General features: G+C 40.4%; 1 protein-coding gene across 1 annotated transcript in view; it reads left to right on the top strand.

Annotated features, from left to right (window-relative positions):
* MGAM (maltase-glucoamylase) overlaps positions 1 to 14,289 on the top strand; it is a 232,736-nt gene that overhangs the window by 215,419 nt on the left and 3,028 nt on the right. The window contains exons 45-50 of the mRNA XM_008697325.2: positions 3,884 to 4,032; positions 4,661 to 4,745; positions 5,580 to 5,636; positions 11,071 to 11,195; positions 12,290 to 12,378; positions 13,658 to 13,707. Coding sequence (XP_008695547.1) covers positions 3,884 to 4,032; positions 4,661 to 4,745; positions 5,580 to 5,636; positions 11,071 to 11,195; positions 12,290 to 12,378; positions 13,658 to 13,707 — 555 coding nt within the window. The remainder of the gene's footprint in view (positions 1 to 3,883; positions 4,033 to 4,660; positions 4,746 to 5,579; positions 5,637 to 11,070; positions 11,196 to 12,289; positions 12,379 to 13,657; positions 13,708 to 14,289) is intronic.

Below are 14,289 nucleotides of genomic sequence, written 5' to 3'. Positions count from 1 at the left end.
CCATCAAACCCTCCTGTTTCTTGTTTTTTTATTTGATCCATTTATGTATTGTGAAATGATTCCCACAGCAGGACTAGTTAGCACCTCCATCACCTCACATAATTGCCATTTCTTTTTTTGTGGTGAGAACATTTAGCATTTACTCTTTTAGCAACTTTCAAGTATATAATATAGTATTGTTAACTGTAGTCACCAAGCTGTGCATTCGATTATCAGAATATATTCATCTTATAACTGGAATTCATCTTTGTACCCTTTGACTGATGCTTTCCCATTTCTCCCATCCCCCACCGTTCTGATAACCACGTTCTGCTCTCTAATAGATGTGAGGTGATAGCTCATTGTGGTTTTGATGTGCATTTCCCTGATGATGAGTGATGTTTAGCATCTTTTTATGTAGCTCTTGGCCATGTGTAGGTCTTCTTTGGAAACTGGAAACCAATAACAGGAGGAAAACTATAAAACTCACAAATATGGTGGAAGTTAAACAGCGAATGGGTCAAAGATGAAATTGAAAGAAAAATTTTTAAAAATCTTGAAACAGATAAAAATGGAAACACAACATACCAAAACTTATGGGATGCAGTGAAAGCATTTCTATGGGGAAGTTTATAGTGATAAACACCTGCATTAAAAAAAGAGAGAGAGAGAGAGAAAGATCTCAAATAAACAACCCAACCTTACACCTCAAGGAACTAGCAAAAGAAGAACAAAGTAAGCCCAGAGTAGCAAAAGAGAGGAAATAATGAAGGTCAGAGGAGAAATAAGTGACGTAGAGAACAGAAAACAACAGAAAAGATAAACAAAACCGAGAGCTGGTTCTTTGAATAGATAAACAAGATTTACAAACCTTTAGTTAGACTTGCTAAGGAAAAAAAAAGAGAAGGCTCAAATAAAGAAAAGTATAAATGGAAAAGGAAGACATTAGAACCGATACCACAGAAATGCAAGGGATCACAAGAGACTACAATTATATACTAACAAATAGGGCAAGAAGAAATGAAGAAATTCCTAGGAACATACAACCTACCAAGACTGTAACAAGAAGAACAGAAAAGCCAAGCATATAAATACTGAATAAGGAGATTGAACTAATAACCAAAAATCCCCCAACAAAGAAAAGCCCACGACCAGATGTTTTCCCTGGGGAATTGCATCAAAAGTTTAAAGAAGAATCAACACCAAGACCTCCTCAAACACTTCTAAAAAATTGGAGAGGAAGGAGCACTCCCAAACTCATTTCACAAGATCAGCATTTCCGTGATACTAAAGCCAAATAAGGACCCTACAAGAAAGCTAGAGATCAATATCCCTCATGAAAATAGATCCAGAAATTTGCAACAAAATATTAGCACACTGAATTCAACACACTGAAAAAAAATCATACACCATTATCAAGTGGGATTTAACTTGGGATGTGAGGATGATTCAACATACACAAATAAATAAGTGTGATACACTACATTAATAGAACGAAAGATAAAAATCATATTATCATCTCAATAGGTGCAGAAAGAAATTGACAAAACAGCCTCCTTCCATGATGAAAACTCTTAACAAATTGGGCATAGAAGGAATGTACCTCAACATTATAAAGGCCATACGCGACAAGCCCACAGCTAATATCATGCTCAAAGGTAGAAGCTTGAAAGCATTTTTCCTAAGATCGGGAATAAGACAAGTTCCCACTCTCACTACTCCTGCTTAACATAGTACTGGAAGTCCTAGCAGAGCAGTCAGGCAAGAAAAAGAAATGAAAGGCATTTAAATCAGAAAGGAAGTATAATTGTCTCTGTTTACAGTTCATATGATCTTATATGTAGAAAATCTGAAAGGTATCATAAAAAAACTAAGAGAATGAATCAATGAATTCAGTAAGTTGCAGAATACAAAATCAACATACAGAAATAAGTTGTGTCTCTATACATTGACAGGAAGATATCTGAAAAAGAAATAAAGCAATGCCACTCACAGTAGCATCAAAAATCAATAAGATACTTAGTAATAAGTTTAACCAAGGAGGTGAAAGATCTATGCAAGGAATACTATAGGACATACATGAAAGAAATTGAAGAATACATAAACAAATGGAGAGATATTCCATGTTCATGGATTAGAATTCATATATACAATGGAATATTACTCAGCCATCAGAAAGGATGAATACCTACCATTTGCATTGACATGGATGGAACTGGAGGGACTTATGCTAAGTGAAATAAGTCAAGCAGAGAAAGATAATTATCATATGATTTCACTCATATGTGGAACATAAGAAATTGTGCAGAGGACCACAGGGGAAGGGAGGGAAAACTGAATGGGAAGAAATCAGAGAGGAAGACAAACCATGAGAGACTCTGGACTCCGGGGAACAAACAGAGGGTTGCAGAGGGGAGGGGGGTGAGGGGATGGGGTAACCAGGTGATGGGCATTAAGGAGGGCATGTGATGTGATGAGTATTATATGCAACTAATGAGTATTATATGCAACTAATGAATCATTGAGCACTACATCAAAAACTAATGATGTACTATATGTTGGCTAACTGAACATAATAAGAAAAAAATATTGTTACAATGTCCATACTACCCCCAAACAATTTATAGATTGAATGCAATCATTATCAAAATTCTAACAGCATTTTTCACAGAAATAGAAAAAACAATCCTAAAATTCATATGGAACTATAAAAGACCCCAAATAACTAAGGCAATCCTAAGAAAGAAGAACAAAGCTGGAGGTATCATGCTTCCAGATTTCAAACTATATTACAAAGTTATAGTCATCAAAATAGTATGTTACTGGCCTAAAAATAGATCAGTGGAACAGAATCAAAAGCACAGAAATAAACATTTGCATATACTATGAACTAATATTTGACAAGGAAGCCAAGAATCCTCAATGGAGAGAAGGCAGTCTCTTCAATAAGTGCTGTTGGGAAACTGGATAAGCATATGCCAAAGAATGAAATGGGAACCCTATCTTATATCACTCACAAAAATTAACTGAAAATGACTATAATTTAAATGTAGGACTTGAAACTTTAAAAATTCTAGAAGAAAACGTAGGGGAAAAGCCCACTGACATTGTTCTTGAAATGAGTTTTTTGGATATGACACCAGAAGCACAAGCAACAAAAGTGAAAATAAATAAGTAGGACTACATCAAACTCAAAAGCTTCTGCACGGCTAAAGAAACAATTAGCAAAATGAAAAGGCAACCTATGAAAAATATTTACAAACCATATAGCTGATAAGTAGTTAATATCCAAAATATATAAGGCAATAGCAAAAACCCGCAAACAATCTGATTTAAAAATGGGTAGACAAGCCACATAGACATTTTCCCAAGAAGACATACACATGGCCAACAGGTACATGGAAAGGTCCTCATGTTTCAGTGAACGAGGTTCCTCAGTGTTCTTTAGATTCTTTTGTTTGTTTAGGTTGTGTTGTACCAAATATATCCCAAAAAGAATGTCTTAATGGAGAAATTTCAACAGCTGTCTTGGGAAAGCTTGAGTGACTTCTTTCATATATTAAGAATATTCTCAGGGGCACCTGGGTCGCGCAGTTGTTAAGCGTCTGCCTTCGGCTCATGGCGCGACCCCAGAGTCCTGGGATCGAGCCCCACATCAGGCTCCTCCGCTGGGAGCCTGCTTCTTCCTCTCCCACTCCCCCTGCTTGTGTTCCCTCTGTCGCTGGCTGTCTCTCTCTGTCAAAATAAATAAATAAAATCTTAAAAAAAAAAAAAGAATATTCTCAGGCTCATCTATAATCAACTTTGGTTTAGCGATGTGTGATCTTCATTTGTAATAAGCATTCAGTGACTTCCTTAAGTTCCCAGGTCCCTGAGGTGAGCTCTGAACACTCTTCTCCTTTAGAGGCAAGACCCTGTGTCCTGGGATGCTGCCTTCGTGAATATGTCCAGAAGTGTGCTGCAGACCAGATACACCCTGTTGCCTTATCTCTACACCCTGATGCACATGGCCCACACGGAGGGCAGCACGGTCGTGCGGCCTCTTCTCCACGAGTGAGTGTCTAGCTGGGATCCCAATGACGAAGGGGTAATATCATTCTGTGTGATGGCTTTTGGAAAACAAAAACAAAAACAAAGTACTTCCAGATTAAATTAAAGACATGATTGTCCTTTGCCATAAGGTTTCTGGGTACAGACTGTACATTATAATTCCTTTTAGCCCAGCGCCAGTCATGCCCTAGGTCCTCGATAAAAGACTACTGAATGAAAAAAAATTCAAAGTGATTACAATACAGCCCGGAATACTGTCTTTCTAAATTGAGTATTTGAAGAGCTGCTGATCTTTTGTAGCAGCTCAGGTCACAAGACAAGGCCAGATGTGCGGGGTGGAGATTTGAGGGCTGAAGGCCATTCTTGGATTTGAAACGTGCCACGGTTAAGAAACATGGAGATACGTATAGGTGAGAACATGTCTAAATCCGACCATTTCTGGGGTTTGAAGAACATGACAGACAGAAAGGAAGTATATCTCTGGTGAAAGGAGACCTAGAGAAAAAGTTAAAGGAAGGTGTAGAGTGCAGCTGGATTTCTGACTTGGGTTTGAACTCGAGGAGTTTCTTCAGGGTCTGGGTCTGAGGCCCTGTTGGGGTCCTGATTGTGGTACCTTGGTTTCTCTTTCCAGGTTTGTGTCAGACCAGGCGACATGGGATATAGACAGTCAGTTTCTGCTGGGCCCAGCCTTCCTGGTCAGCGCCGTCCTGGAGCCTGTGAGTATGGAGGCCTCTGATGAATAGAAAATTAGAGTGACGAAGCCCAGTGATTAGAGGTAGCAGAAGAGGCCTGGTCTGCTGGGCTTCCTGAGATGTGGTCTTTTACTCTACTTCTGTCTCTTCCTCTCCCTCTGAGCTGACGTCCATCACTTAGGGGCTCTGGTCCTCTGCTCCCTCACCTTTAAAATCGGCAGAACAGATTCTGATTCATAGGATAATCAAGAAGGAAAGAACCTTCTGATATATTTTAAGATAGAATCATTTCTTTATTAACTAAAATAAGGAGTATGGGTCAGAAACACATGTTATGGAATTGTTTGTACCAATAATCTTGTTTCTGGTTAGCCCTTCCCTGCCTTCTGTAAGATGTTCTCAGGCAGGAAAAGCCATTTCTTCACTTTTTCTGTTGATGTATAGGATTCTGATTAAAATACCAGCTACTTGCTTCCTCCCCAAAGCTTACTGCACTAATCATAATCCCTGATGTACTGGCACCATAAAATCTGCAAAATTTTCTTCTGCTCCAGACCCAGCTCGTGAGTTTGTCTCTTTAGAGAGGGTAGGAGGTGAGTCTAGAAGCAAAGGATGATTTTTTTCTCCAAAGTCTGATCCCAAAGGGCTTTAGGGAAACTGTTAATTTAGGGTACGCAAATCTCCCATTTGGCAAGAGGGGAGGGCTGGAAGGTTTCCCCAACATTGCTGGCCTCTAAAAAGATGAGCATGTGGGTTCAAAACCAATACTATTGTTTTGACCTTTTTACTGTGCAAATCGGTTACACTGCCCTGGGTACAAGAGCCCACCTCCCAAGCCTTGTTTGTGTTTAATTTTAGAATGCCAGAAATGTCACTGCGTATTTCCCTAGAGCCCGCTGGTATGATTACTACACGGTAAGTTTTTTCTGATGATTTATACATCTTGGGGAAAATGGTAGTGTGCGCAGTCTTCCACATCTGACGCACCACTGGTCTGGTTCTGAGCCTGTCACTCACCTGATGTGTGATCTTGGACAAGTCACTTTTAACCTTGTAGCCTCAGTTTCTTTACCTCTAAGTGGGATAAGAGCAATTCCCTCACAGAATTGTTATAAACTAATGTATTTTGTGAGTGTTCTGTATGTGTTGGCTTCTGTCTTTCACAGTGGCGTATAACGGCAATACTAGTAAACACTTGAAATTGTACAGTGAACTGTAGTTTTTGTTCATATCGTCCCTCACAAGACTGTAAGTTCATATGTAGAGGGGCCTTTCCTTTCTGTCTTTTTATTAAACATCTCCTTCTATAGCATAGATGTTCCAGGAGGAGCTGTTAAACGTAATCTCCTGAGGTAAGCATGGTCTTAGGCCGTGTATAAAGTGCGCTCGGAGGTATGAGACCCAACCCTTGTGTGCCAGAGCGACATTTAGGAATGCAAGATGAACACATCATTCTCTGTCTAGAACATTTCTAGGCTAGTCTGAACCCCAGCTGGGAAAACAGGGCCTGTCAAAGCAACCTCAGGGCCATGTACTCTTGTAGGGACACAAGTCAGGCTTTAATTCTTGAGGAAGAATCCAAGGAGGTGTTTCCTCTCCCTAGAACTAAGCCTACTCTTCCAACTTTTCTGAGGAGAAAAGTTGGAAGGACTTAAATTACAGGAGAAGGAGAACAGCAGGAGGACAGAGGCAGAGCATACTCTGGACCTTTTATTTAGTGGGTTTGTGGTGAGATTAAGTAAAAACCAGACAAGGACAATGGAAGTCTTGTTCCTCCTCTTTGTCCTAGGGAACCCTGAGTCCTTCCCTTATACCTCTGGCTTTCCACCCTCCCCCCACTTTTTTTTTTTTTTTTTTTTTTTTTCCTGGGCTGGATCTGTCCTTTGGAGGCCCTGCATTAAGACTCTGCTATGCGCTTCCCCACCAGGGCTTTCCAGGAGGGGGCAGCCAACTGTTGTTAAGTTACCTGGCCTTGCTGCTGAATTTGCAAGTTGACTGCTCCGTTCACTCCCAGTGAGTGATGGTGAACACTGAGATCCCCTGGTGCAGGGCCGGCACTAGGGTGCAGCAAGTGAGGTGCCTGGGTGTGCTGTTTAAAGAGGTACTCCTTCCTAGGGCTGAGCCAGCATTTGCCTGACCCTGAGAGCAAGCACCGCCTTGAACTGTGCCCCGTAGGCACCTCACTTATTTCACTCTAGTCCCAGCCTGGCCCAGCCAGGTGCAGGCCACCTTTCTGAGTGTCAGGCGTTGGAATATTGCCACAGTTTCTCCATAGAGTTCTCTGTCAAACCTGGAACTGATATCTGCATGTCGTGAACTCTAATGCTTCTGTACATAATTGTATGCACTACATACAAAGAAAGGGAAGTGTGAGGGCTAGTAGAGAACAGTATCCTGGAAATTGCTGATTTTATACATGGCTTTTAAACAGAAGAGCTTTGGTTGAGGAAGGAAAGAAAAAAAATCACTTAGGAAGACTCAACTTGATGGAGCAAGCCATTTAGAAAAAAAAGTTTTGCTGTTAAATTAAAATGAAGATTCCATGCTTGGGATTAATGGAGTAGTAGTGTCTCCTTGATTAATCTTCATGTGTACCTATTTTTGGACAAGAGCAGAGGTTGGCAAACTACCATCCAGAGCCACGTCTGATTCATACCTGTTTTTATAAATAAAGTTTTATTGGAACACAGTCATGAGCATTTGTTTACTTATTGTTAACATCTGTGCTCACAATACAACAGCAGAGTGGAGTAGTTTCACTAGAGACCATCTGGTCTGCAAAGCCTAAAATATTTACTATCTGGTCCTTTATAGACAAAGTATTCTGATTCTGGTTCTGGAGGATATACATACAGTATGAGACCTAGTTTACCATCTGATCATGTGAAAAGGAACAAATTATTATTCAGTATAAGGAATACTGTGAAATATTAAACATGGTGTCAAAATTTAGAGGAAGTTGAGATTCAGATGTACTGGTTAAGGGATGGGAGACACCAGGGGGAATATAAGATAGGAAAGGTACCATGAAAGAAATTATAGTGTGCCAAAAATAAATTTGAAAAGTAGAGATATCTACTATAGTAAAAATCCAGAAGGGCAAGCGTTGGAAAATGGAAAGGACAGTAAAATTCACCATGTTCCCTATCTCTCAGTCCCTGTTAGCAGTCTGTTATATACCTTTGCTGATAAAAAAATCTGTGTATAGATTAGCATATGCATATTCTTTTTTATTTATACAAATAGTGTCTTGCTGTACATACTATTAGGCTCCTTGATTAATTCATTTAATAATATATCTTGAATATCTGTACATCAAAGAACTTTGAACTTCAGCTCTTTGAACTTGAAGCTCTTCCCCCCCCCCCTTTTTTTTTTTTTTAGCAACTGTATTATATTCCATTGTGTAGAATCATTTAGCAAACCACTTCTGCGGTGAACATTTAGGATTTAGGTTTGCCTGGGTTTTTTTGTTTTGTTTTGTTTTGTTTTTTTAATATGTAATGGTACAAGGCTGCAGGAAACACCATTTTACATTTATCTCTGTATTAGTTTTTATCAGTAGAATTTCTGGGATATAAAAATTTGACACATATTAGCAGATTGCTTTCCAAAAAGGTTCGATCAGCACCCAGTCCCACTGAAGTCCATCAACAGTAAAGTGGATACATAGATTGTATTCGTTATTTAAAACTAATATAAATTAATGCAAGTATTGAACTATTGCTGCCCAAGTAAAAACGATGAACATCACAAACATAACATTGAGTGCAAGTAGCCAGAAACGAGAGTTAAAGCATATATGGCCTATAAGTTCAAACACAGGCAAAAGTGATAGAAATCAGAATAGTCTCTGCCTTCAGTGTGGTGATTATTATGAGAGAGAACGAGAGAGCCTTCTGCGGGGGGCTGGTAATATTCTTCTTGATCTAGTTGGTGGCTTAGTGGGTGCATTCACTGGTAAAATTGTACTGAGCTGAGTACTTATGTTACTTAAAAGTTTAATGAGGAAATTAATATCCTCAGAGAGATAAAAAGATATCCTTAAGAAGGCATGCTATAAAACAGGCATATTCAGAAAACCTTGGAAATTAAAGGCATGATGCAGAAATTTAAAATTTTGTTTAAAAAACATTATAATAGCAATCACCCAGAAAATAGAACAAAAAAGCAGAGATGGAAAGCAGGGGAGAAAACATAAGGAAGTCCAACTTAGCTTATACTACCACTTTTTGCACAATATTTTTGCTGTTTGTGCAGTGGAGCTTGGAAATCAGCAATGCCTCAAACGAAGGATAGGTGAAGAATGTATGACTTGTATCTTGGTGGTTCCCATTTCTCGAGGATCATGACTGCTATCATAGCTGCCTTGGTAGCTGTGAATTCCCATCCCCACACTGTCCCACTTGTGCTCATCTGACCAGCAGAGGCAAGAGGCACCCCTTACTGCTTGGCCTTAGGCCTCACTTGTGCCTCGAGGCAGGATGGGTCGATGTGCTTCATAGAGTGGCTCTACTTCAGTAAGCACTGACTCTTAGTTTCTCCAAGTAAGGTGCAAAACCAGCAGTTCACAGCTCCTTCTAGAGCTCTCTGACTGTCTCAGGCAAGCCTACGTGCTTGAGCATTCTATGAAATGTCTTCTCCCCATTTCCCCTCCTTTCTGTCATTCTGGGCACTGCAGTTTGTAGACTTTATTTGGGAGAGGGGGAGAGAAGGGACTTGTCTGACTTAACTTTATTGGTTACCTATTTTTACAAAGCTTGAGAACAGGCAATGTGTGTGAATCAAAGTTTTTATCTACTTGTGGCCATTTTCTTTGTTTACAGTGTGGAACATATGTTGGGTTTTTAAAACAGTGCTTCTCAATCATAATCAATGACTATACAGTTGATGCAAATTCCCCCCTACAAAGGCATTTGGGTTGTCTATTCTTATTTTAATAGTGCTGCTTTGAGATTTTTACCTTACAGTCCTATCTTAACAGGTATTTAAACAGGAATTTGTTAGACTAGCCTGGTCAGAAACTATTTAAAGGAAAATAAACAAGCTTGTGATAAATCAAGTATGAGAAATGAAATCATGAGATAAAAAATCACATGATATTTATATAACGTGTGGTAGAATGGAAATACCATTGAGAGAAATAAAGAATTTGGTAAGGAGATAACCTGACAGTTTTACATGTGTCAAGTTTCACCTGAAGGTGGAATAATCATTGGAGGAAATGTCCAGTGTTCATCAGATAGCAGAGTGAATGTCATTAGAGATCATATAATCAGATTTTCTCATGCTGTCAGTGAGAAAACTGAAGAAGCCAGAGATGTGGGGGTGGAATTTTTATTAAATACTGTAGACTTTGGAGTCCTGAGGCAGGCCCAGGAAGCAGAGTCCGCCCCAGGGAGTGTGGCATCAGTCACTGGGCTTCCTTCTGACCACCTACCCCTACCGTTCACACAAGCAGATGATGGTTAAAATGAACATAAGGGACCGAAGTAGAGGAATGTTATGGTAGCTTTCCTCCTTCCCTTTAAAGTAGCAAGTATCAAATGGGGGAACTTTGCCTACCGAGAGACATTTGGCACTGCTGGCATCTAGGGGATAGACATGGGTAAGCATCCCCAAAACCACAGGACAGAGAATTATGACATGACACCATGACAAAGAATTATCTGGCCCCAAATGTCCATAGTGCTGGAGCTGGGAAGCCCTGCCTTAGGCTGAAGAAATGCGGAAGGCTGGTTTCTTTGAAATAAGCTTTATGGCTCCAGGTGAGAGAGCACTTCTCCCTGTCACACAGGAGGCAAGATAAAGATGTTAAACAAAAAGGAAGTTGTAGCGAGTTAAAGATAAGGATTTGTAAAGTAAGTCAGCTCATTTTAATTCTTTCTGTCAAGTAGGAGTCAAGACTACAGTGAAGTTGGTGGGGGTGGGGAGTGGGGGGAGTGAAAGGAGAGGGAGCAGAGACAAAGTGAGAGAAGGTCTAGAAATGCCATTGCAGGGGGTGTATCAGGAGGCAACAAGAAGTAAGTAAAGGTCTTGCTCAACCTCCTCCAGCACGGCTCTCTGACACAGGAACAGGATGTGGAAGAAGGGTAGGCTGAGATCCACACAACGATCTCATGTAGTACGCACAGTAAAAACCCCAGAAGACAAGGGTGCTGCCATGATGTTGTAGCAGCAACGTGGGAGTCCACACGGTAGCTGAGTGAATGTGGAGACGTGTAATAACAGCTGTGTGCTGAAGACTCCTGGATGGCCACCAAGTCTGGGAGAGTAGGCAAGGTGTCTGGTGAACGTGTCATTCAGTGAGGTGTGTTCTCAGCCTGTCTTACCTTCTTCTGGCCCACAGGGTGTGGACATTGGAGCAAGGGGAGAGTGGAAGTCCTTGGCGGCCCCTCTTGACCACATTAATCTTCACGTCCGTGGGGGTTACATCCTGCCCTGGCAAGAGCCCGCACAGAACACTCGCTTAAGGTGAATGACAAGGGACAAGGCTTCTCCTTTACCTGCCAGTTAGCTCAGATCCTGGTGAAGCCTGCCAATTTGTAAGCAGCACCCTCAGACCGAAAAGGAATTTTACTAAAGATTTGTGTTTGTTTATAGGCTTGTTTGTGCTTTAACCTTTTTCAGACTTTGTACTCTTTGAACAATTATTAGCAACTATTTTAGGTTTAAGTGGGTGAAACGATAGATCTAATTGTTCACACTTGAAATGGAAGTCAAACAAGGAGCAACCTGATTCATACTAGTTTTGCAAGACTCTCTGGATCTTAATTGACTCTGCTAAGAAAACTACTGCTGAAAAATTATGTAAGCCACAGTGCAACTGATGCTTGAGGCTGAGATTCCTCACACACAGGCTTTTAGAATTCTAGACTTAAGTCTATATAATAATTAATAATAGCTAACATCAAGTGAGTGCTTGCTCTGTGCCTAGAACTCTACTAATATGGAGGTTTCTATTTGGTAATTTTTTATTTTTCTTAAAAAAAGGAAAAAAATAAACTCTGTGATGTAAATACTATTATCCCCATTTTACAGATGAGCAAAGAGAGGCTTCAGGTGGTCACACAGTTAGTAGTAAGTAGTTGAGCAGGGACTAAAATTCCCGTCTGTCTGATGTCAAACTAAAATTCTTAGAGCTATACTCGTTTGATTCAAAAAATTCAGTTAAAAACTGAAGAACTTAGGACATTTATAAATAGCTCACTGTACATGTGCTTAGGAAATTAGGTCATGAAAAAAGAAAGATCACATCAGGATTTTTCTGACAGAACCAGTGAGTTTGCTTGTAGTTTCTTTAGTACTTTTAGAGCACTTATAGGCTTGTAGAGCCTTAAAGGAAAATTCCTCTAATTCATTCATTCATTCATTCATTCATTCATTCATTCATTCCTGACATGAAGTCATATAGCCACCGGACACAGAACTGGTACTAGATCAGCAGTCTCTTGAATCCTAGTACCCAGTCTATACCATGAAGCACTTCCCTTATATTTCTATGAAAACCCTTGGTTTGTGGTAGAGGTTTTGTTTTTAGCTAATGGCTCTTTCCTACCTCATTGCAGCCGTCAGAAATTCATAGGCTTCAAAGTTGCCTTGGATGACGAGGGGACTGCTAAAGGCTGGCTCTTCTGGGATGATGGGGAAAGCATTGGTGAGTAGGGTTGCCTTGGATTCGTGTCAATACCGCTGACTAGGGGACAGGCCTGCTCATTATCTTTTCCACGTCAAAAGAGTTTTGCATTCTTAAACATAGCCGTTTATTGTTTCAAGTGCACGACGCCTATTGTATATGATCCTTATGCATCATGTAAATGAAGTGTAGCTCTGAATCTCTCACCGTTACCCAACTGTCCTAATTCACTGTGCGAGACAGCAGCATAAAAGCCAATGGGAAAGTTTCTTAGTAGCCAACTGAGATATACTTCCATGTGGTTTATGTTCAAGGGCACATTTTAATTACAGGGTTTACTGTCCCAATAAGAAAGACAGTGCCTCTGTCAGCTATACTATTTATTTGGGGGGATTTTCCACTAGAAGTTTACAGGAACTGGTAAACTCTTGGGAGGGAGGCTTACATTCCATTAGTTATGTCTAAGCCAATGCTGTCCAGTGTAGTGATGGAAATGGACTGTATGTGTGTTGCCCAATATGGTAGCCATTGGCATATGTGGCTATTGCCCACTCAAAATGTGACAAGTGCATCTGAGGAACTGAATTTTTAATTTCATTTAGTTGTAATTAATTTTAATTTAAGTAGATACATACTGCTAGTGGCTGCTATCCTGGACAGCACAGCTCTGGAGGATAGCCAATGTCCTCTGACCGAGTGGTAAGCAAGTTAGAAAGAGATGGAATATGGGGAGAGTGAGCGAGCCCCCAGAGTAGGAGGGAGGGTGGGGATGCCTATACTAGACATGCCGAGCTTCATATTCTCCCTGAACTTGTGGCATACATTAAGCATAAAGGACGAAGAAGTCTTGTCTCTGGTTTTCCTTGATCTTTGGAGATTTCATTTAAAAATTGCCTCATACCTCTCAAAATAAGCTGATCAAGACACCAGTGTTGACGTTTGTGATGTGGTGTACATGCATGTATGCACACATATGTGTGCCTCTAGCAGTAGGAATCTAGAAATTCCGAGGTGACTAGGGAGATGTTGGGAAGGGTAGACCATGAGAAAGAGAAGTGGATTAAGAGTGGTTCAGGACACTGCATTCTATGAGGTGACTCTGTTAGATGCATCTATACACACTCGTTTCAAACATTTTGTGTAAATGGAGTTTGGGGGCAAAGTCTGACTGATCTCACAAAACTCTGTAAAGAAGAAAAGTAGAATGAAAACCAAAATCCTCCCTTCTTTCTCAACAAGTAAGCAATTGGAATTCGAGAGCACAGCTCCAGATCATGCTTCCCTTGTTGCTTGTTTGCAGATACCTATGGAGAAGAACGCTATTACCTGGCCAACTTTTCTGCCAGCCAGGTGAGTGTGACTGATACCATGAAGGGAGAACAGAGTTCTGTTGGCTTAGTTGGATGCCAGATATCATAAGGGCATAAAGTACCTCCTAGAATCGCTTCCCGGCTCGTCTTGTTAATCTGCATCCTTCCTTTCCTCTGGACTTAAGATGGAAATTTAGTATGCTCTCAGGAAGTTTTCTGTGATTAAATCCATTCATATTTCATCAGTAACTTCTTCCGGTTCACCAAGGTGCAGATGGACGAGTTGTTTCTATGTTATCTAGCCCTTGTCCCTGTGTTGCCTTGGAATGGTCTGCACATTTTGTGACTTCTCTACACGCAGAACAGAAGGTTCCTGATGGTTGAGACTCTTTGTCTCCTTAGAGTTCAGGGTGAGTCTAGAGATACTGCAAGTACTTAGCCAATGGAAAGTTGGGTGATAGTTGGAAGCAGGAGATAGAGGGCTGAAATCACAGTGTGAGCTATCCAAGGGCACAAGATGGTGACTCTCAAGTCGTCTTACTTCATGATCTACATTTGTGTCTAAAAAAAGGTTGAGAAAATTTAAATGGATTTTGTTTTTGTTTTTTCCCCCCTCTGGTTT

The sequence above is a fragment of the Ursus maritimus genome, unplaced genomic scaffold (assembly GCF_017311325.1).
Source record: "Ursus maritimus isolate PB19 unplaced genomic scaffold, ASM1731132v1 scaffold_3, whole genome shotgun sequence".
Classification (NCBI taxonomy): Eukaryota; Metazoa; Chordata; class Mammalia; order Carnivora; family Ursidae; genus Ursus; species Ursus maritimus.
This window is presented reverse-complemented; position numbering and strand designations above follow the sequence as displayed.